This window comes from Trachurus japonicus, chromosome 6, assembly GCF_045865225.1.
Source record: "Trachurus japonicus isolate A0001 chromosome 6, Traja_1.0".
NCBI lineage: Eukaryota > Metazoa > Chordata > Actinopteri > Carangiformes > Carangidae > Trachurus > Trachurus japonicus.
Window position 1 is genome coordinate 29,591,866 of NC_140912.1, and position 20,451 is coordinate 29,612,316.

At 45.5% G+C, this 20,451-nt stretch overlaps 1 protein-coding gene across 2 annotated transcripts in view; it reads right to left on the bottom strand.

Annotated features, from left to right (window-relative positions):
• Window positions 1-20,451, bottom strand: part of met (MET proto-oncogene, receptor tyrosine kinase) — a 125,795-nt gene that overhangs the window by 45,608 nt on the left and 59,736 nt on the right. For both annotated transcript variants that reach the window (XM_085780166.1, XM_085780168.1), the window contains exon 12: window positions 14,078-14,287. In XM_085780166.1, coding sequence (XP_085636292.1) covers window positions 14,078-14,287 — 210 coding nt within the window. The remainder of the gene's footprint in view (window positions 1-14,077; window positions 14,288-20,451) is intronic.

Here is a 20,451-nt window from a genome sequence, read left to right on the forward strand (position 1 = left end):
GAAGGAGGAGAGGCAGGAAGAGGTAGAGAAGGAGGAGATGGAGAGACCAGAGGAGGTAGAGGAGGAGAGGCTAGAACAGAAGGAGGAGAGGCAGGAAGAGGTAGAGAAGGAGGAGATGGAGAGACCAGAGGAGGTAGAGGAGGAGAGGCTAGAACAGAGGGAGGGGGAGAGGCAGGAAGAGGTAGAGAAGGAGGAGATGGAGATGGAGAGACCAGAGGAGGTAGAGGAGGAGAGGCTAGAACAGAGGGAGGAGAGGCAGGAAGAGGTAGAGAAGGAGGAGATGGAGAGACCAGAGGAGGTAGAGAAGGAGAGGCTAGAACAGAAGGCGGAGAGGCAGGAAGAGGTAGAGAAGGAGGAGATGGAGAGACCAGAGGAGGTAGAGGAGGAGAGGCTAGAACAGAGGGAGGAGAGGCAGGAAGAGGTAGAGAAGGAGGAGATGGAGAGACCAGAGGAGGTAGAGGAGGAGAGGCTAGAACAGAGGGAGGAGAGGCAGGAAGAGGTAGAGAAGGAGGAGATGGAGAGACCAGAGGAGGTAGAGGAGGAGAGGCTAGAACAGAAGGAGGAGAGGCAGGAAGAGGTAGAGAAGGAGGAGATGGAGAGACCAGAGGAGGTAGAGGAGGAGAGGCTAGAACAGATGAAGGAGGAGAGGAAGAGGTAGAGAAGGAGGAGATGGAGAAGGAGAGACCAGAGGAGGTAGAGGAGGAGAGGCTAGAACAGAGGGAGGAGAGGCAGGAAGAGGTAGAGAAGGAGGAGATGGAAGAGGTAGAGAAGGAGGAGATGGAGAGACCAGAGGAGGTAGAGGAGGAGAGGCTAGAACAGAGGGAGGAGAGGCAGGAAGAGGTAGAGAAGGAGGAGATGGAGAGACCAGAGGAGGTAGAGGAGGAGAGGCTAGAACAGATGAAGGAGGAGAGTCAGGAAGAGGTAGAGAAGGAGGAGATGGAGAAGGAGAGACCAGAGGAGGTAGAGAAGGAGAGGCTAGAACAGAGGGAGGAGAGGCAGGAAGAGGTAGAGAAGGAGGAGATGGAGATGGAGAGACCAGAGGAGGTAGAGAAGGAGAGGCTAGAACAGAAGGCGGAGAGGCAGGAAGAGGTAGAGAAGGAGGAGATGGAGAGACCAGAGGAGGTAGAGGAGGAGAGGCTAGAACAGAGGGAGGAGAGGCAGGAAGAGGTAGAGAAGGAGGAGATGGAGAGACCAGAGGAGGTAGAGGAGGAGAGGCTAGAACAGAGGGAGGAGAGGCAGGAAGAGGTAGAGAAGGAGGAGATGGAGAGACCAGAGGAGGTAGAGGAGGAGAGGCTAGAACAGAGGGAGGAGAGGCAGGAAGAGGTAGAGAAGGAGGAGATGGAGAGACCAGAGGAGGTAGAGGAGGAGAGGCTAGAACAGATGAAGGAGGAGAGGCAGGAAGAGGTAGAGAAGGAGGAGATGGAGAGACCAGAGGAGGTAGAGGAGGAGAGGCTAGAACAGATGAAGGAGGAGAGGAAGAGGTAGAGAAGGAGGAGATGGAGAAGGAGAGACCAGAGGAGGTAGAGGAGGAGAGGCTAGAACAGAGGGAGGAGAGGCAGGAAGAGGTAGAGAAGGAGGAGATGGAAGAGGTAGAGAAGGAGGAGATGGAGAGACCAGAGGAGGTAGAGGAGGAGAGGCTAGAACAGAGGGAGGAGAGGCAGGAAGAGGTAGAGAAGGAGGAGATGGAGAGACCAGAGGAGGTAGAGGAGGAGAGGCTAGAACAGATGAAGGAGGAGAGTCAGGAAGAGGTAGAGAAGGAGGAGATGGAGAGACCAGAGGAGGTAGAGGAGGAGAGGCTAGAACAGAGGGAGGAGAGGCAGGAAGAGGTAGAGAAGGAGGAGATGGAGATGGAGAGACCAGAGGAGGTAGAGAAGGAGAGGCTAGAACAGAAGGCGGAGAGGCAGGAAGAGGTAGAGAAGGAGGAGATGGAGATGGAGAGACCAGAGGAGGTAGAGGAGGAGAGGCTAGAACAGAGGGAGAGGTAGAGGAGGAGAGGCTAGAACAGAGGGAGGAGAGGCAGGAAGAGGTAGAGAAGGAGGAGATGGAGAGACCAGAGGAGGTAGAGGAGGAGAGGCTAGAACAGAAGGAGGAGAGGCAGGAAGAGGTAGAGAAGGAGGAGATGGAGAGACCAGAGGAGGTAGAGGAGGAGAGGCTAGAACAGATGAAGGAGGAGAGGAAGAGGTAGAGAAGGAGGAGATGGAGAAGGAGAGACCAGAGGAGGTAGAGGAGGAGAGGCTAGAACAGATGAAGGAGAGGCAGGAAGAGGTAGAGAAGGAGGAGATGGAGAAGGAGAGACCAGAGGAGGTAGAGGAGGAGAGGCTAGAACAGAGGGAGGAGAGGCAGGAAGAGGTAGAGAAGGAGGAGATGGAAGAGGTAGAGAAGGAGGAGATGGAGAGACCAGAGGAGGTAGAGGAGGAGAGGCTAGAACAGAGGGAGAGACCAGAGGAGGTAGAGAAGGAGGAGATGGAGAGACCAGAGGAGGTAGAGGAGGAGAGGCTAGAACAGATGAAGGAGGAGAGTCAGGAAGAGGTAGAGAAGGAGGAGATGGAGAGACCAGAGGAGGTAGAGGAGGAGAGGCTAGAACAGAGGGAGGAGAGGCAGGAAGAGGTAGAGAAGGAGGAGATGGAGATGGAGAGACCAGAGGAGGTAGAGAAGGAGAGGCTAGAACAGAAGGCGGAGAGGCAGGAAGAGGTAGAGAAGGAGGAGATGGAGATGGAGAGACCAGAGGAGGTAGAGGAGGAGAGGCTAGAACAGAGGGAGGAGAGGCAGGAAGAGGTAGAGAAGGAGGAGAGGCTAGAACAGAGGGAGGAGAGGCAGGAAGAGGTAGAGAAGGAGGAGATGGAGAGACCAGAGGAGGTAGAGGAGGAGAGGCTAGAACAGAAGGAGGAGAGGCAGGAAGAGGTAGAGAAGGAGGAGATGGAGAGACCAGAGGAGGTAGAGGAGGAGAGGCTAGAACAGATGAAGGAGGAGAGGAAGAGGTAGAGAAGGAGGAGATGGAGAAGGAGAGACCAGAGGAGGTAGAGGAGGAGAGGCTAGAACAGATGAAGGAGAGGCAGGAAGAGGTAGAGAAGGAGGAGATGGAGAAGGAGAGACCAGAGGAGGTAGAGGAGGAGAGGCTAGAACAGATGAAGGAGGAGAGGCAGGAAGAGGTAGAGAAGGAGGAGATGGAAGAGGTAGAGAAGGAGGAGATGGAGAGACCAGAGGAGGTAGAGGAGGAGAGGCTAGAACAGAGGGAGGAGAGGCAGGAAGAGGTAGAGAAGGAGGAGATGGAGAGACCAGAGGAGGTAGAGGAGGAGAGGCTAGAACAGATGAAGGAGGAGAGTCAGGAAGAGGTAGAGAAGGAGGAGATGGAGAGACCAGAGGAGGTAGAGGAGGAGAGGCTAGAACAGAGGGAGGAGAGGCAGGAAGAGGTAGAGAAGGAGGAGATGGAAGAGGTAGAGAAGGAGGAGATGGAGAGACCAGAGGAGGTAGAGGAGGAGAGGCTAGAACAGAGGGAGGAGAGGCAGGAAGAGGTAGAGAAGGAGGAGATGGAGAGACCAGAGGGGGTAGAGGAGGAGAGGCTAGAACAGATGAAGGAGGAGAGTCAGGAAGAGGTAGAGAAGGAGGAGATGGAGAGACCAGAGGAGGTAGAGGAGGAGAGGCTAGAACAGATGAAGGAGGAGAGGCAGGAAGAGGTAGAGAAGGAGGAGATGGAGAGACCAGAGGAGGTAGAGGAGGAGAGGCTAGAACAGATGAAGGAGGAGAGGCAGGAAGAGGTAGAGAAGGAGGAGATGAGAGACCAGAGGAGGTAGAGGAGGAGAGGCTAGAACAGATGAAGGAGGAGAGGCAGGAAGAGGTAGAGAAGGAGAGATGGAGGAGGTAGAGAAGGAGGAGATGGAGGAGAGGCAGGAAGAGGTAGAGAAGGAGAAGCTGGAGGAGGTAGAGAAGGAGGAGATGGAGGAGAGGCTGGAAATTCACAGGTGAGGTTAAATAATGATGGATGTGTTAGTCATGATGATGCACAGTTGACTTCAGCCAGAGCAACTGAGAACTCTTCTAAGTTGCCTTCTTGTCTTTCATTAGTTGCTCATTAGTTACCCCTACGTAACATGAAATTATGATTGCAAATGCAAAAAACATCAACTTTCAGGAGCGATGCCTCGGAGCACTTTTGTGTCCCCACCAATGTCAAAATCAAACCTACTCCCTTGCTTAGCAGCATGTGTAAAACCAATGTTGCACTGATCTAAACTCAACCAAACAGTGTGCACAAGAGCAAAGTTGTACATATTTGACTAAAAATGAAACACAAAACACAATAAAGTGAGTCCTACCTGCATGATGGAGGATGATGGACTCTGTCTGGAGAGTTCAGTGTCAGCGGACTCAGCATCACATGGCTGTTCTTCTGCCTGAAATGATAAATCATCATTATTAAGCAACTAATCAACAAAACCAAAATCATTAGACCAAATAATAAGAAACCGTTAAAGGAGAACATCAATAATTTACATAAATATCAACATCTGTGAGTATCTGGCTCCAAGTCATATTTTTTCCACATAAGTTGAACTTGGTTCTAGCCAATGTGACGTTTGTGTAGCCTGTTTTAATACTGCAGTGATTGTTACAGCTGAAAACAAATGAATATCAAGTGTTACAGGGTTGGATTGACCTGTGATAGAAGTGATGTGAACTATAGAAAGCAAAAGTAGCCCAGTGTTATAAGCTCTATGTAATATATGGTGTGTTGGGACACACTGAAGGGGGGACATGAAACACGCGTGAGTCAGGTCAAACAGCTGTGGAGCCTCCTGCTTACACTAGCTGTGGATGCACAGTTGAACACAATTTTCAGTCTTTAAACAGCTGCATGTGTAGACTCTCTCTCTTCCTCTCTATCCTTCCCCCGATAGTCTGAACGAGAGGAAACTGAAGTCAAACTCAAAGTGTGAACAGAGGAGACTTGCAGTTCAAGTTCTGCGTGCACTGTGCCCCAGGCTGCATGTTAGTCAATTAACTTAGCTAGCGCGAGCTGCTCTGCTAACGTTAGGTAGCTCTCCTTCATGTAAACATTTAGTCCAATTAGCTAGCAGCTGCTCTGCTAACGTTAGGTAGCTCCCCCTTCATGTAAACATTTAGTCAATTAGCTAGCAGCTGCTCTGCTAACGTTAGGTAGCTCCCCCTTCATGTAAACATTTAGTCAATTAGCTAGCAGCTGCTCTGCTAACGTTAGGTAGCACCCCTTCATGTAAACATTTAGTCAAGCTAGCGCGAGCTGCTCTGCTAACCTTAGGTAGCCCCCCTTCATGTAAACATTTCACTCCATGACCGAATGCAACGCGGTGAAGTTGCTTTTTTGTTTCTTTAACACACCTACCTGCTATTTGTGAGAAATTACAACTAACCTTTTCGTTGGGGCCAAGCTGCCACTTGACCGCTTCTCTGTGCCGTTCTCTCCCTCCTGTCGAGCCAAGGAGCGCTCACCTCACAGCGACCAAGCTTTGATAAACAAACCGGATCCGCCCTGTGTGTCGCTACCTGAGCTTATGGTGCGTTCGAGGCAACCCGTAACTCGTATTTTTCCGACCTGTTTCTATGGTTACCCGTTAGAACGTACAGTCAAACTCGTAACTTCCCACCTGTGAACTCGTGCTAGATCGATCTACTCCCAGTTCCCAGTTCGTAACTCGTAACTTGCCTGGAACGCTACAAACTCATAACTGGTGACTTGAAGTCGTGACTTACGGGTTAAAAAGCCTGCCTGGAACGCACCATTAATTAAAAAAAAAAAAAAAGCGCTCGTTGAGGTGGAGCTGAGAACAGCGGAGTTTCCTCTGCTGCAGCTGATCAGCTGACATGTGGTCAAGACGTGGCATCAGTGTTTCCCACAGGATTTCAGGACACCATGGCACAACAAAACTGAATTTCAGAAACATTATCTTGGCTAACAATGTGGAACAACAAGGTGGATGCACAAAAAAACTTATTTCACCGCTCCATGTATTGATTTTTCGGCAGCTGTCAACAAATGCACATGGCCATGTATTGATTTTTCGCTGCGTCTTTGTAAACAGATCCACGTGGCCATGTATTGATTTTTTGCCTTTAATTGTAAAGAGCGACATGATGCTGCTGTGTGTAGGAGTCACAAGCCAAAAACCACTGGGTTACCATCAGCCTGGTTACATCAGGCTGAGTTCCACAAATCAGTTTATGCTTCTGTGATTTAAGTAGTTAAATATTAATGAATTAATCATAATTTTGCATCCCTAGTCTGTTGGTCTTGGTTAAAGGGATAGTTCACCCAAAATTCAAATTTCACTCATTATCTACTCATGTTGACTAAGAGCTGTGAGAATTTTCAGAGTCCTCCGTTCCTTCTCTGAGTTACGGGGGGGTCCTCGCAGCAGTATTTGTCCATATAGAGAGCCTAAGCGGAAGCAGGAAGCAAGGGAGTAGGTTTGATTTTGACATTGGTGGGGACACAAAAGTGCTCCGAGGCATCGCTCCTGAAAGTTGATGTTTTTTGCATTTGCAATCATAATTTCATGTTACGTAGGGGTAACTAATGAGCAACTAATGGAAGACAAGAAGGCAATTTAGAAGAGTTTCTCAGTTGCTCTGGCTGAAGTCAACTGTGCATCATCATGACTAACACATCCATCATTATTTAACCTCACCTGTGAATTTCCAGCCTCTCCTCCATCTCCTCCTTCTCTACCTCCTCCAGCTTCTCCTTCTCTACCTCTTCCTGCCTCTCCTCCATCTCCTCCTTCTCTACCTCCTCCAGCTTCTCCTTCTCTACCTCTTCCTGCCTCTCCTCCATCTCCTCCTTCTCTACCTCCTCCAGCTTCTCCTTCTCTACCTCTTCCTGCCTCTCCTCCCTCTGTTCTAGCCTCTCCTCCTCTACCTCCTCTGGTCTCTCCTTCTCCATCTCCTCCTTCTCTACCTCTTCCTGCCTCTCCTCCTTCATCTGTTCTAGCCTCTCCTCCTCTACCTCCTCTGGTCTCTCCATCTCCTCCTTCTCTACCTCTTCCTGCCTCTCCTCCTTCATCTGTTCTAGCCTCTCCTCCTCTACCCCCTCTGGTCTCTCCATCTCCTCCTTCTCCACCTCTTCCTGCCTCTCCTCCTTCATCTGTTCTAGCCTCTCCTCCTCTACCTCCTCTGGTCTCTCCATCTCCTCCTTCTCTACCTCTTCCAGTCTCTCCTCCTTCTGTTCTAGCCTCTCCTCCTCTACCTCCTCTGGTCTCTCCATCTCCTCCTTCTCTACCTCTTCCTGCCTCTCCTCCCTCTGTTCTAGCCTCTCCTCCTCTACCTCCTCTGGTCTCTCCATCTCCTCCTTCTCTACCTCTTCCTGCCTCTCCTCCTTCATCTGTTCTAGCCTCTCCTCCTCTACCTCCTCTGGTCTCTCCATCTCCTCCTTCTCTACCTCTTCCTGCCTCTCCTCCCTCTGTTCTAGCCTCTCCTCCTCTACCTCCTCTGGTCTCTCCATCTCCTCCAGCCTCTCTACTGTCTGTCTCTGTCACCTGACTGAATATGTTGATGCAGGACATATGAACAGATACATGAGGGATACAATGATCATAGAGCTTGATGGTACAGTTATTGCATGAGGAAAAAAAGGCTTTTACTTTCACACAATGTGTAATTTATTCCCCGAAAATATGGATGTATAAAATTACATGAGCATCTGAGGTTTTTTTGTAGGCCTATTTTCCCGACCAATGTTCTTTATTTTTGTTTTTTTAAGCAGTTGCTCCCTTTCACAAAGGAGGATACATGGAAATAATAAGCTAGTAGTAAAAAAAAAAACCTTATCTGTTTGCCATTAAATATTGGCTTTTATTCATTATCTGTAGCCTATTGTTGAGGCTCTACAGTTACAGAACAAATGCCGAACATGTTGACAACTTACATTCGCGAGTGACAGCGGGGACGGCCAATCACATGTACGTTAGCGAGAAACGGCCGGACCAATAGGTAGATATTTAGGTTAGAGGTGGGACTTCTAGCAGAGACCGGCTGTTAACCCTTTTTCTGCCATAATCATTTGACTAAACACCACGGACAGCGGACACAGCGGCTGAGTATTGGTAGGGACGTGTCCCTAGCGTCCCTACCCAATTCTACGCCCTTGGCAGGAAGTAACGTCGCCATGGGACCTCAACTCTGAAAAACTTGCCATTCACTTGCATTGGACTGACAATTTTATTTCGCGATCCGATTGAATTGCGCCATGAGAAAAAAAATATGACCTCTACCTGTTTAAAACATCACGTTTCGACCGAAAAAAAGCAGCAGTTTATTGTAAAAATGACAACAGGAGAATGTATTTTGTGTGAAGACTGCTCTACGGACTACAGATCTGCTGTCCCACAGAAAATACGTCACCAACTGACACGGGAAAGGGCGGCATGTGGTCGCCATGGTGACGTCACTACGCGACTTGTAGTCTTTCTGGTTACGGATTCTTCCGAATTTTATTCTACAATAGTTTTACGATAACCTGCTGATTTCTCTTCATGAAACGTGATGTTTTAAAACAGGTAGAGGTCATATTTTTTTCTCATGACGCAATTCAATCGGATCGCGAAATAAAATTGTCAGTCCAATGCAAGTGAATGGCAAGTTTTTCAGAGTTGAGGTCCCATGGTGACCGTTACTTCCTGCTTCCGCTTAGGCTCTCTATAATGGTTGTCTATGGACACCAACTTTCTTGGTCCAAAAAGACACACCAAAAAACATTCAAATACCTCCATGCTGCTCGTCTGTAATGTCCCTCTTGTATTGAAGCCCCGACATGAGAAATTGTTCTGAAAAAAGTTAAATAAGTCTATATTTTAAGCTTGTTTGTAGCGGAAGCTCCCAGTGTGTCGGTTCACTGCTCTTCCTGTGTCAGTGCTAATCTCTCATGATTTGCACTGACCGGCGGAACAATTTCTCATGTGGGGGCCTCAATACAAGAGGGACATTACAGAACCAGCAGTATGGAGGTATTTGGATGTTTTTTGGTGTGTCTTTTTGGACCAAGAAAGTTGGTGTCCATAGACAACCATTATATGGACAAATACTGCTGTGGCGGACCCCCCGTATCTCAGAGAAGGAACGGAGGACTCTGAAAATTCTCACAGCTCTTAGTTGACATGAGGGTGAGTAGATAATGAGTGAAATTTGAATTTTGGGTGAACTATCCCTTTAAGTACCACTTTGAAAAAAAAAAGTTTTGTTGCTTAAGCTTATGTATTCAATCATTATTCAATGATAGCTATACTAAAATTCATGTGACAAAAAAATGCTTCTCACTGTTCTCAGGTCAAATATTTATATGCGATTAAAATGCGATTAATTGCTATTAATTAATTACACAGCCTCTAATTAATTAGATTAATTTTTTTAATCGAGTCCCGGCCCTAAAATTAATACTATTTTTTAACAGAGAATTACGGAATTAATTAAGAATAAATGCCAGTTTTCTTTGTCTATGTACTTAATAAAAGATATTATATCCGTTACTTTTTGATAAGATGTTATTTGATAATAAATCAAAAGCTTGTCGTTTCCACTGGTACTTACATACAGGAAAATACATTCAATAGTTATAACATTATCTAATAACCTTTATAATTAATAACCCTCACTAAGTCAGTCAGTGTAGTATCTGTCTTTGCAGTAAACCAATTGCTTGCACATGCGCAGATGACCAAGTGTGTGTGAAGTGTGTGTGTCTGCCTTACCAGGTCTGACCAGTAGGGGGCGATACTGAGTAAATTTCACTCAAGCACACTTAAGCACACTTGTCAGGTTTTCGTGACTGGTGGGGTAACCCCTGAAAATTTGACAGGGCATCCCTGTGACCTTTTTTACATCAATGCAATGCTTTTCTTGGTGGGGACCAGCATTTTGGTCCCCACCAAAATTTTGGTGCCCACACTGTGAGTGTGCTGTCCGACGGTGGTTCCCACCAAGTAACATAGACAAACACACACACACACACACACACACACACACACACACACACACACACACACACACACACACACACACACACACACACACACACTCTCATATACACACACACAGACACGCACACACATATATAGCGCTGTATGTACGTCCGCGCTGCAGCAGAGAAGCATCATTAAAGTCATTACAGAGCCGTCACTGTGACACCAGTCGCTCTAAATAAAGCGTTGTCGCTGTCGTCGTAGCGATGATAATGGGACACGAGATGCTTCTCACTCTCCCGTGAACCGATCGGCGGCGGCGATAAAGGCAGCCTGGACCGCCGCCAGCCAGCCCTGCAGCGGCCGCCATCCTTCATGTGCTGCCATACAGCTGTGGATCTGTCACTCACAGCTAAATATTTTGTATAATCTTTTTTTTATTTTTTTTATAAGGGGATCTGTTTTTGGCAGCAAAGTTGGAGCTGCACTGCAAAAACTTCAAAAATCTTTCCAAGAATATTTGTCTTATTTCTTGTCAAAATGTCTCCATTTCTAGTCAAAACTAATCTCTTTCCACTTAAAATAAGACTCACAACCTAAAAATTAACTTGTTTTTAGATAATTTTCACTTCAATCAATCAATCAAAATTTATTTGTATAGCACTTTACAATAGCCAGACGGTACCCAAAGTGCTTTACATCAAAGCAGTAAAATAATACATAAAAACACAAGAAAGTGCCACAGTGCTGCAGGGTATTAAAGGCCCTCTAAAAGTGCATATAGTAAAATAAAAACAGGCAAAATAAGTACACTTAAGAGCAGGACTTCTCTAGTCAGAGTTAAATGCGAAATCTAAAAAAGTGCGTCTTTAGCTTCGATTTAAAAAGACTGAGGTCAGTAATGGTGCGAATGTCGGGTGGCAGTCTGTGCCACAGCCTGGGAGCTGCAACAGCAAAGAATAATTTTCACTTGTTTCAAACTAATTTTCACTTGAAATAAGTAGAAAAATCTGCCAGTGAAAGCAAGTTTTTTTTGTGCTTGTAATAAGAAAGAAAAACTTGCCCCACTATTCGATGATTTTAGGTGAAAATATGCTTGAAAGAAGTAAAAAGTGTCTAAAAACAAGCTACTTTTTAACGTGATGAGTCTTATTTTAAGTATAATGAGATTTGTTTTGACTACAACAGAAATTTTGACTAGAAATAAGACAAATATTCTTGGTAAGATTTTGAGTTTTTGCAGTGTAGCAGTTTATCAGATGGCGCTAAATGAGCCCCAGCATTTTGCCCCCCCCTCCAACCCCTCATCCCCCCTCTCCCTCTCCTCTAGAGGCCACGGCCGGGCAGGGTTATCAGATGGCGTTAAATGTGGCTTGTTTCGGTACGATGCCTTGGTACATTCCCCAACTGCCCCCCTTGGGGTAGAAACTGGGGGTTTGTCTGAGCTGAAAAGGAGGGATGAAGGGAGGGAGAGAGGGTAAGAGGTTGGTTGGTGGATTTAGCATCAGGGCCAAGGTCATGTCTGGGAAAAGAGAGAAAGAAGGAGGAGGAGGAGGAGGATCCCCTGCGAGAGGTTTAACACAGCTGCTACGAACCGTCGAGCCGCAGTCAACAAAAAAGAAAAGAGAGGAAAAAAAAGAAAAGAAAAGAAAAGGAAAGAAAAGAAAGAAAAGAGGAGAAATATGTATTTCATTGTGTTGTTTAAACAGACTCTGGGGACCGGCGGGGGAATTGTTTGAAAAGCGGCATCAATATGTCAAGAGCTTTGACCTCGGCAGCAAGAACAATACAAGTCGACAGAAAGAGAGAGAGAGAGAGGGAGAGAGAGAGAGAGAGAGAATACACAGAGAGGTAAAGGAGTGGATGAAGAGGGGGATGAGGGGGGAGGAGGGTAGTTGGAGGTCGGGGGTGTAAACGATGGGAAACAGACTCCACTTCCTGTTTTTCTTTCTGTATTGTTTCCTTCCCGACTTGACCCGACTGGACGTGTGAATGTGTGAATGTGAGGATGAGGAGGAGAAGGAAGAGGAGGAGGAGGAGGAGAGGAGAGAGGAGAGGAGAGAGGAAGAGGAGGAGGAAGAGGAGAGAGGAGGAGGAAGAGGAGGAGGAAGGAGGAGGTGGTGGAGGAAGAGGAGGAGGAGAGGGGAAGAAGAGAAGGAGGAAGAGGAGAGAGGAGGAAGGAGGAGGTGGTGGAGGAAGAGGAGGAGGAGAGGGGAAGAAGAGAAGGAGGAAGAGGAGAGAGGAGGAAGAGGAGGAGGAAGGAGGAGGTGGTGGAGGAAGAGGAGGAGGAAGATGAGGAAGAGGAGGAGAGGACAGATGAGGAAGAGGAGGAGGAGGAGAGGGGAGATGAGGAAGAGGAGGAGAGGAGAGATGATGAGGAAGAGGAGGAGAGGTGAGAGGAGGAGAAGAGAGGAGGAAGAGGAGGAGAGGTGAGAGGAGGAGGAGGAGGAGGAGGAGAAGAGGAGAGATGAGGAAGAGGAGGAGAGAGGAAGAGGAGAGAGGAAGAGGAGGAGGAGAGAGGAAGAAGAGAAGGAGGAAGAGGAAAGAGGAGGAAGAGGAGGAGGAAGCAGGAGAGGAGGAGGAAGAGAAAGAGGAGGAGAGGAGAGATGAGGAAGATGAGGAGGAAGAGGGGAAGGAGGAGGAGGAGAGGAGAGAGGAGAGGGGGAGGAAGGAGGAAGAGGAGGAGAGATGAGAAAGAGAGGAGAGGTGAGAGGAGGAGGAGAGGGGAAGAAGAGAAGGAGGAGGAGGAGGAGGAGGAAGGAGGAGAAGGAGAAGTGAGAGGAAGAGGAGGAGGACGAGGAGGAGGAAGAGGAGGAAGGAGGAAGAGGAAAGAGGAGGAGGAGAGAGGAGGAAGAGGTGGAGGAGGAGGAGAGGAGAGGAGAAAGAGGAGGAGGAGAGAGGAGGAGAAGAGAGGAGGAAGAGGAGGAGAGGTGAGAGGAGGGGAGGAGAGGAGGAGGAGGAAGAGGAGGAAGGAGGAGGAGGAGGAGGAAGAGGAAGAGGAGGAGGAAGAGGAGGAGGTGAGGCAGTGGTGCAGCGTCTCCTTTTAGATTCACAAAATTCACAACAGATTTGAATTTTTTTCTTTTTCTCCACAGCTTCACTCTGGACAACGACTCCAGTTTCTGCACCTGTCGCCTCTGAATCTGCAGCTTTGACCTTTGACCTTTGACCTTTGCTGAAACCTCTTGCACACGGCCTGTATTCAGAAACAACAGCCGCCAGGACTTCCTGTCACTTTGTGATGTCACAATGACACAGTCACCTAAACGCCACCTGGACAACACCATCCATCCATCCAACAACTTTGCAGGATTTGGTTTCTCTGAGTGTTTTATTCTGAAATCTGCTCTATTTTTCATTGGATCGCTTTAGAAAACAGTCAGCCAATCAGAGGAGAGAGACTCAGAGCCTGCTCTCTTCTGATTGGCTGACACCCAGGAGCTCCAGAGAGAAGGCAAGATGATTTTTGGCTCTTAAAACCACAAATATGCGTTGTCGTCGTCCAAATGTGTATTTATTATGTATGTATTTATGGACAGTTAGTATGTGTATGTGTTCTACCCTATGTGGTACAATATTTTAGTCCATTGTTGTTCTTTTAAAGGTTGCCTTGTACAATCTGGAAGAGTTTTTTTCTACAATGTTTATTAATGTGCATTGTCCCTTTTCAAATAAACTAAACTGAAACTGAAATATGTCACAACTGTTATTATTAATATTGTTATTATCATTATGACCGATATTGCTATTATTATTATTATTCATTAAATTCTTTCTTTATTATTGCTATCACTATTACTGTTATGACCACCATTTATACTATAATTTATACTTGAATTACACACCTTGTTCACACTGTATATGAGATGTATGTCCACTATGTTGTCGTCTTCTATTTCACAATAAAAAGTAATCAACACGGGGCGGTGCGTGGCGTAGTGGTTAAGGCGGCCACCCCATGTAGAGGCTACAGTCCTCAACGCAGGCGTCCCCGGTTCGATTCCCGCGTCGGGCAGACCTTTCCTGCATGTCATTCCCCCTCTCTCTGCCTCCCCCTTTCCTGTCTATCTCACTGTGCTATCCAATAAAAGGCAAAAAGGCCAAAAAATATACTTCAAAAAAAATAAATAAAAAAAGTAATCAACACACACCTTGAGCTCCACGATGCTCTTGTTGTCCTTGGACGTGAGCTTGGGGTCCTGGAACAGAGGGTCCTCCACGTAGATCAGGTCCCACTGGTCGGTGGAGAAGCCGTCCAGGACGAACGCCACCTTGGTGACCACGGGCGGCTGCAGGGCCAGTTTGGCCAGCGAGGGCGTGGTGCACTGGATGGACGTCCTGTTCTCGCCGTACACACAGCTCTGCAGGAGGAGGAGGAGGAGGAGGAGAGAGTCAACACAACCGTCAACACTAGGGATGTCACAATTACAGTGGAAACCGCTTATAGTGATCACGTTGGTCCAGAGTCAATTTGATTACTATAAGCGGTTGATTACTAAAACCGAATTTTTATTATTTCACTTTTTTTTTTATGCAGAACATCATCTAAATGCCATTTGTATAGTTTTTCAATGAGAAAAATGTAACAGATGGTCGTTTTTGCGCATGTTTTCATCCATAAAATGACCAAAAATGAGCACTATAAGCGGATTTCTTGATCACTATAAACAAATTATTTAAACAGCATTTGTATAGAAATGATTCCGTCCCAAGCCTTTTGATCTATATAAGCGGTTGATTACTATATCCGTGATCACTATAAGCGGTTACCACTGTACTTGTTTTCACAATTAATCGCGGTATTAAACGCCACAATTAAGTGATCGCAAAGATTCCTAAATACCGTCACTTTCCAAAAAAAAGATTATGTATGAACCATGTCTGCAGATGTGCGCCAAAGTAAAGGTGAATGCACAGATACTGGTCCATTTACCTAACGTAGCATTGAATTGGTAGGAATTTAAATGCTAGAGTGTCATTTGTAATTAAAAAAATTAAAGATTAAAATTAACTTAAACATTTGGTATCGATGACAATTAATGACTTGAATATCCCAGGGCGGATAAATAATTGGTCATATCCTAATAGATATTTAAAATATTTTATAATTAGTAATGAATGAATGAATGAATTTATTTCGAACATAAAATAACAACAAATAAAATACAGACAATAAAGCAGTGTCCGAAAAGGAGTAGGTAGAAGTAAAACTTATAGAGCCCTACCCCTTTCTTACTTATCTATTAATAATTCTATAATTTTAATTGAATGTGTATTTTAACTATATTTGATTTTACACATTAATAGTGTTGTGAAATTAATTAATGCATAATAATCGTGATAATCGTAATACTGTGATTATTTCTCTGACAATAATCGTACCACAAACATCTATTATGGTGAGATCCCTAGTCAACACACACGCACACACAGTAGAGTAGAGTCGAGAGGCGTAAAGACGTTCAACACCTCCAGGTTTCCGTCAGTCACAGCGAGGAGCGGTAATCCTCTGATTGGCAGCTTGTTTTATACCCAACACCGCTGCGTTTGCATGTGTGGCCCCGAGGGCACAACAGAGCTTTATCCCAGGTTGGACTGAGCCCAGGTAAAGGCCTCCCTCCGCTTTTGTGCTCATTAGACCCCCTCCAGAGAGAAAAAAAAAGAAACAGAAAACAGCCTAAGTCTCTTTTTATTGAGGTGTGGCAGCGAGCATGAGGAGAGATTACTGCTGAGGCCGACGTCTTCTGTGTCTTTTTTTTTGTTTTTTGTGTGTGTTTGTGTGTGTGTGTGTGTTGCCATGTGCGATTATTAGGGGAATTAAACTGCGCAGTGTTTCTGTGGCACCGAGCCAGAGACTCATATAAGTGAAGCTGTGCAGAAGGGGGGAAAGTACGGCAGAGGTTACATAAACACTAACGCGAGATACATGGAGACACCAGGAAGTAGCTCACTGATCTCATTTAACTGTTCAGTGAGAAATTTGCTTCTTATTATTAGCAAATACAGTTAAAAATGTCTTAATTAGCTAGAACCTCCTAAATTATCTTGTAGTTGTAAAGCTCCATACAATATAAAGGTAGATGTTTGTGTTAAAGCTCCATACAGTATAAAGGTAGATGTTTGTATTAAAGCTCCATACAGTATAAAGGTAGATGTTTGTGTTAAAGCTCCATACAGTATAAAGGTAGATGTTTGTGTTAAAGCTCCATACAGTATAAAGGTAGATGTTTGTGTTAAAGCTCCATACAGTATAAAGGTAGATGTCCATGTGTAGTGTGATTATAAAGCAGCTCTAGGTTCTATATTAATACTGTGAAAGTATCAAAGCCTCAGTCCACAGAGAAATGCACACAGCCTGTATTCAGAAACTGAGCCTTAAAACCAGCCGTCAGGACTTCCTGTCACTTTGTGATGTCACAACAAAGCAGTCACCCAAAGCCCCGCCCACTACCTGGACCCACCATCCAACAACTTTGCAGGATTTGGTTTCTCTGAGTGTTTTATTCTGAAATCTGCTCTGTTTTTATTTGGATCATTCAGAAAACAGTCAGCCAATCAGAAGAGAGGCTCAGAGGCCTCCTCTCTTCTGATTGGCTGACACCGACCTATCGTTACTAGAGCTCCAGAGAGGATGTTTTGGTCCTTAAAACCACAAATATATCTTCTTACGGATCAACACTTACTAAATAAAAAGTAGAAACATGGGACCTTTAACACTCTGCCTTCTTTTTCTTTCAGATTTTTTTTTTTTTTAGCATAAAACTCCGCTTTAAGTCTGACGTTATGTTACTATTAATAAACCATGCTCGCTGCGTTCACTGATGAATTCACAGATGCCCGAGGGTTCACAAGAACATCTGCATTTTGTTTCCCTGTGGTGCATTTCTCTGATTGAACTATATACAGTGCAGTGCAGTCGGGCCTGTGTGTGGACCAGTGGGTGGGACCTGTCGACAGCTGGGCAAAAGAAACAGTTGTGCTAAATCCAGACTGGAGCTTTAAGTGCGCCGCAGTTAACCGTTTGAAATCTGCCAAACGCGTAAAACGCAGCTCATCTCGCCTCCTCTAGTTTTTAATGGAGATGTATTGTGTGTAGCCGTACACATGTGCAGATGAGGGCTCGAAAAAAGGTTGTTGTTCCTGTTGTTATAAAAGTCACACTCTCACACAAACGCAGTAAACAGTTTGAAGTCACTGAGCCGTCGACAGGGGTTTTACAAACAGTGGGAGTGGGAAATCTGATGAGAGATGTAAAGGGAACGACGAAGGTTCCCAGAAACGAGCGCCCTCATTAGACAAATTAAACGGTTGTGGGGAAGTGGAGAAAAAAATGTTGTAGTGAACACGACTTCAGCGAGGAGGTCAACTGTGATTTTATAGCACGATCCATTATCCTCCTCACCTCCAGTTTAATGTCAGAGCTTGTGTTTCTTTCTGTGTCTTAAAGGGATAGTTCACCATTTTGGCAAATTGGCCCATTGCCATAATCCCTATAGTTTTAGGAGTTAGTAGTATGTTCATTACCTTTAATTGTCGGTGCAAGCTATTTTTAGAACGGCGGAGCAGAGCCGCGAGCTGCTCAGAGCTACACTACGGAGGCTCATGGGATTTCTTGGTTTCCCTCATCAAACTCATCAAATACACAATCCAACAACTCCACAACGCTCTGGTGGACAAGTTGTAACCTGCACATTCACCACGCTATGAGATAATAACAGAACGTTACCAGACAGAGTTGTTTTAGAGGGAAATGCAGAGACTGCTTGATGAAAAACGAGAACGCGCATCAGCAGTTTTGCATGAATTTACCTCTAAAACAACTCTGTCTGGTAACGTTCTGTTATTATCTCATAGCGTGGTGAATGTGCAGGTCACAACTTGTCCAACTTGGAGTTGTTTGATTGTGTATTTGATGAGTTTGATGAGGGAAACCAAGAAATCCCATGAGCCTCCATAGCGTAGCTCTGAGCAGCTCGCGGCTCTGCTCCGCCGTTCTAAAAATAGCTTACACCGACAATTAAAGGTAGCGAACCTACTGCTATGACTATAGGGATTATGGCAATGGGCCAATTTGCCAAAATGTTAAACTATCCCTTTAAACCAGATGTGTAGTTGGTTTATTCTTTATGCAAATATCAGCGAGAAGACTTTGTGCACCGTGAACAAACCGGACTTGTTTTGGATCAGTGTTGATATTTGCGCTGAGGTAACAGCCGCCCCAGCCTCTGTTTATCTTCTGGGCTACAAAGTGAATCTGTGTGTGTGTGTGTGTGAATGTGTGAATGTGTGTGTGTGTGTGTGTGTGTGTGTGTGAGTCGATATCCCATGAGGACAGGAGGTAAATAAAATACTCATCAACGTGACTCCTGTGACCTTTGAACACAACATGGGCCTTCAGACTGATGGATTCTGGGTTTAAGTCAGATCAATAGCTGAGTCACCACCAGCTGCTGCTGCTGTGTCACATCTGTCCTTGGATATAAATACATGAAGTTTGATGCAAAACTTTCTTCTTTCTTACCCTGAAAACAAACACGGTCCAAGGTCGCAGCGTGCAGGGCGCTGGTTTGAAAACTTGGCTCGGACGCCACTTTCCCTTTTCTGTTCCTGTTATTAGTCGTCTCAAAATACCGTCGCTCTCGGAGGCTGGACGAAGCCCTGAAGCCCTGAAGCCTCTGGACCAGACCTCCACTCCGACATTAACGCACCAATTTTATGCTCGAGCTGGAACAATTTGTTTGATTTCCCATGAGATATTCTGTATTTGTGTTCCCTTTTCCTGTTTTAAAGCACTTTGTGTGAGTGTTTCGCTCCTGACACCTGCAAATGTTTTCTTCCTCCTCCCAAAACTTGAACTCTGGTTGTTGTTGTGCTTTATGATTATTATTAAAACGGAGCTGAACTTGCAGAGCAGCATTTTCATTGTCAGCAGGTTTTTAACCTCAGTCCACCTGTCCAGGGCTGTTAATATTAATTATGACTGTTTGTCATATACATACAGTACTGTAAGACAAACTTCATCTGTTTCCTTCTCCTGCTTTTCTGTTTTTTTTTTCCTGGATGTGTCTGTTAACATATGAAAACAGGTATAACTGTCGGTTGGCTGTTGGCCAGGTCTATAATGTCTGATTTTATTGGTGTTCACTATTCAGCTAGAAAATAAAAGAAACTTCAGGAGGAGGAGGAGGACGAGAACATCTTTTTCATTCCTACTGTAAATTATAGAGAATTTTTATCCTGCAACTTTGATAAAAAAAGTTGAACTTTCAAGAAAAAGATCAACATGTTGAGATTAAGTCAAACTTCCTGTCTATTACGCTGCATCAGTCTGTCTCTGTATCTGAACTGCACTCAGGTGAAACCATCAATGTCCTCGTGCATTCGTCCATCACTGACCGTTTCAGTTTGCATGAACGCAGCCACATCTTCCTGCTTCCAAGTTCAGTTTTGGACACAGTCTTTTCAAAGTCAAAGATACCGACAACTACAGAAAGAATTCCTACGTTGCGTCATAACGTTTTGTCTATATGAAGCATTTTGTTGAGGCGTCTTAAGGCGAAATTAAAATCATCCTCTCCTGAGAATGAAACTCAACTTTATTCTAAATATTTCAACTTTTTTCTTGATGTGCATGAAGAAAACAACTCGTTTTTTATTTCTTTACAAAAATAAACGGTCAGAGATATTTTGGACATAACCACTGCACTGCTCGACTGTTTATTTTTGTAAAGAAATCATCACAACAAGGAAAAAGTGTTTGTTTCTGTGGCGGGGAGAGCAGGCGCTCTGTGATCGGATAGAACCATCAGGAAAACGATTTAGGAAAACGATTTTGGGGTCAGAAATGGCCGGAAATCTCTTTTAAGGTCTCCTTCGTAGCTGCCTGTGTTTTATCTTGTGGAACTCAACCAAACTAAATGTGGATGTCGATTTGAAAACAAAGAAGAAACGTGGAGCCACTGAACTCAACTGCTGAGAACATTTGCTATAGAAAAAAAAGAAAGAAAAAAAAAAAGCTGCTGAGAGCAACATTTGTTGTTATATATAATAAAAAAAAAGTAAAGCTTGACGAAACGGTTGTGATTTGACTTCCAACACTCGGACTGATCTGCAGCCCCCGGGGACCAGTAGCAGCAGCAGCAGCAGCAGCAGCAGCAGCAGCAGCAGCAGCAGCAGCAGCAGCAGCAGCTCTGTTCAAGTGTTGTTGAAACTTCCTCCTGCACTTCCCAGTCTCACTCCCCCGTGAGCTGTAGCGCTCCAGATGGACACACACACATTTTTTGCACGAGCATAGAGACATAAACACATCTCGGACACACTCGTGCTTATGAAACAGTGTGTGTGTGTGTGTCGGGGTAACGTAGGGTCGTCTAACAAAAGCAATCCAATTAACCTCCGCATGCACGTCCAATAAGGAGTGAGGAGAGAGGAACTGGAGGGTGAACGCCTCCCACATCTTCACCCTCCTCCTCCTCCTCCCAAGGGGTTGGGGGTTTGGGGGGGGGGGCGAAAAGGAAAAATATCC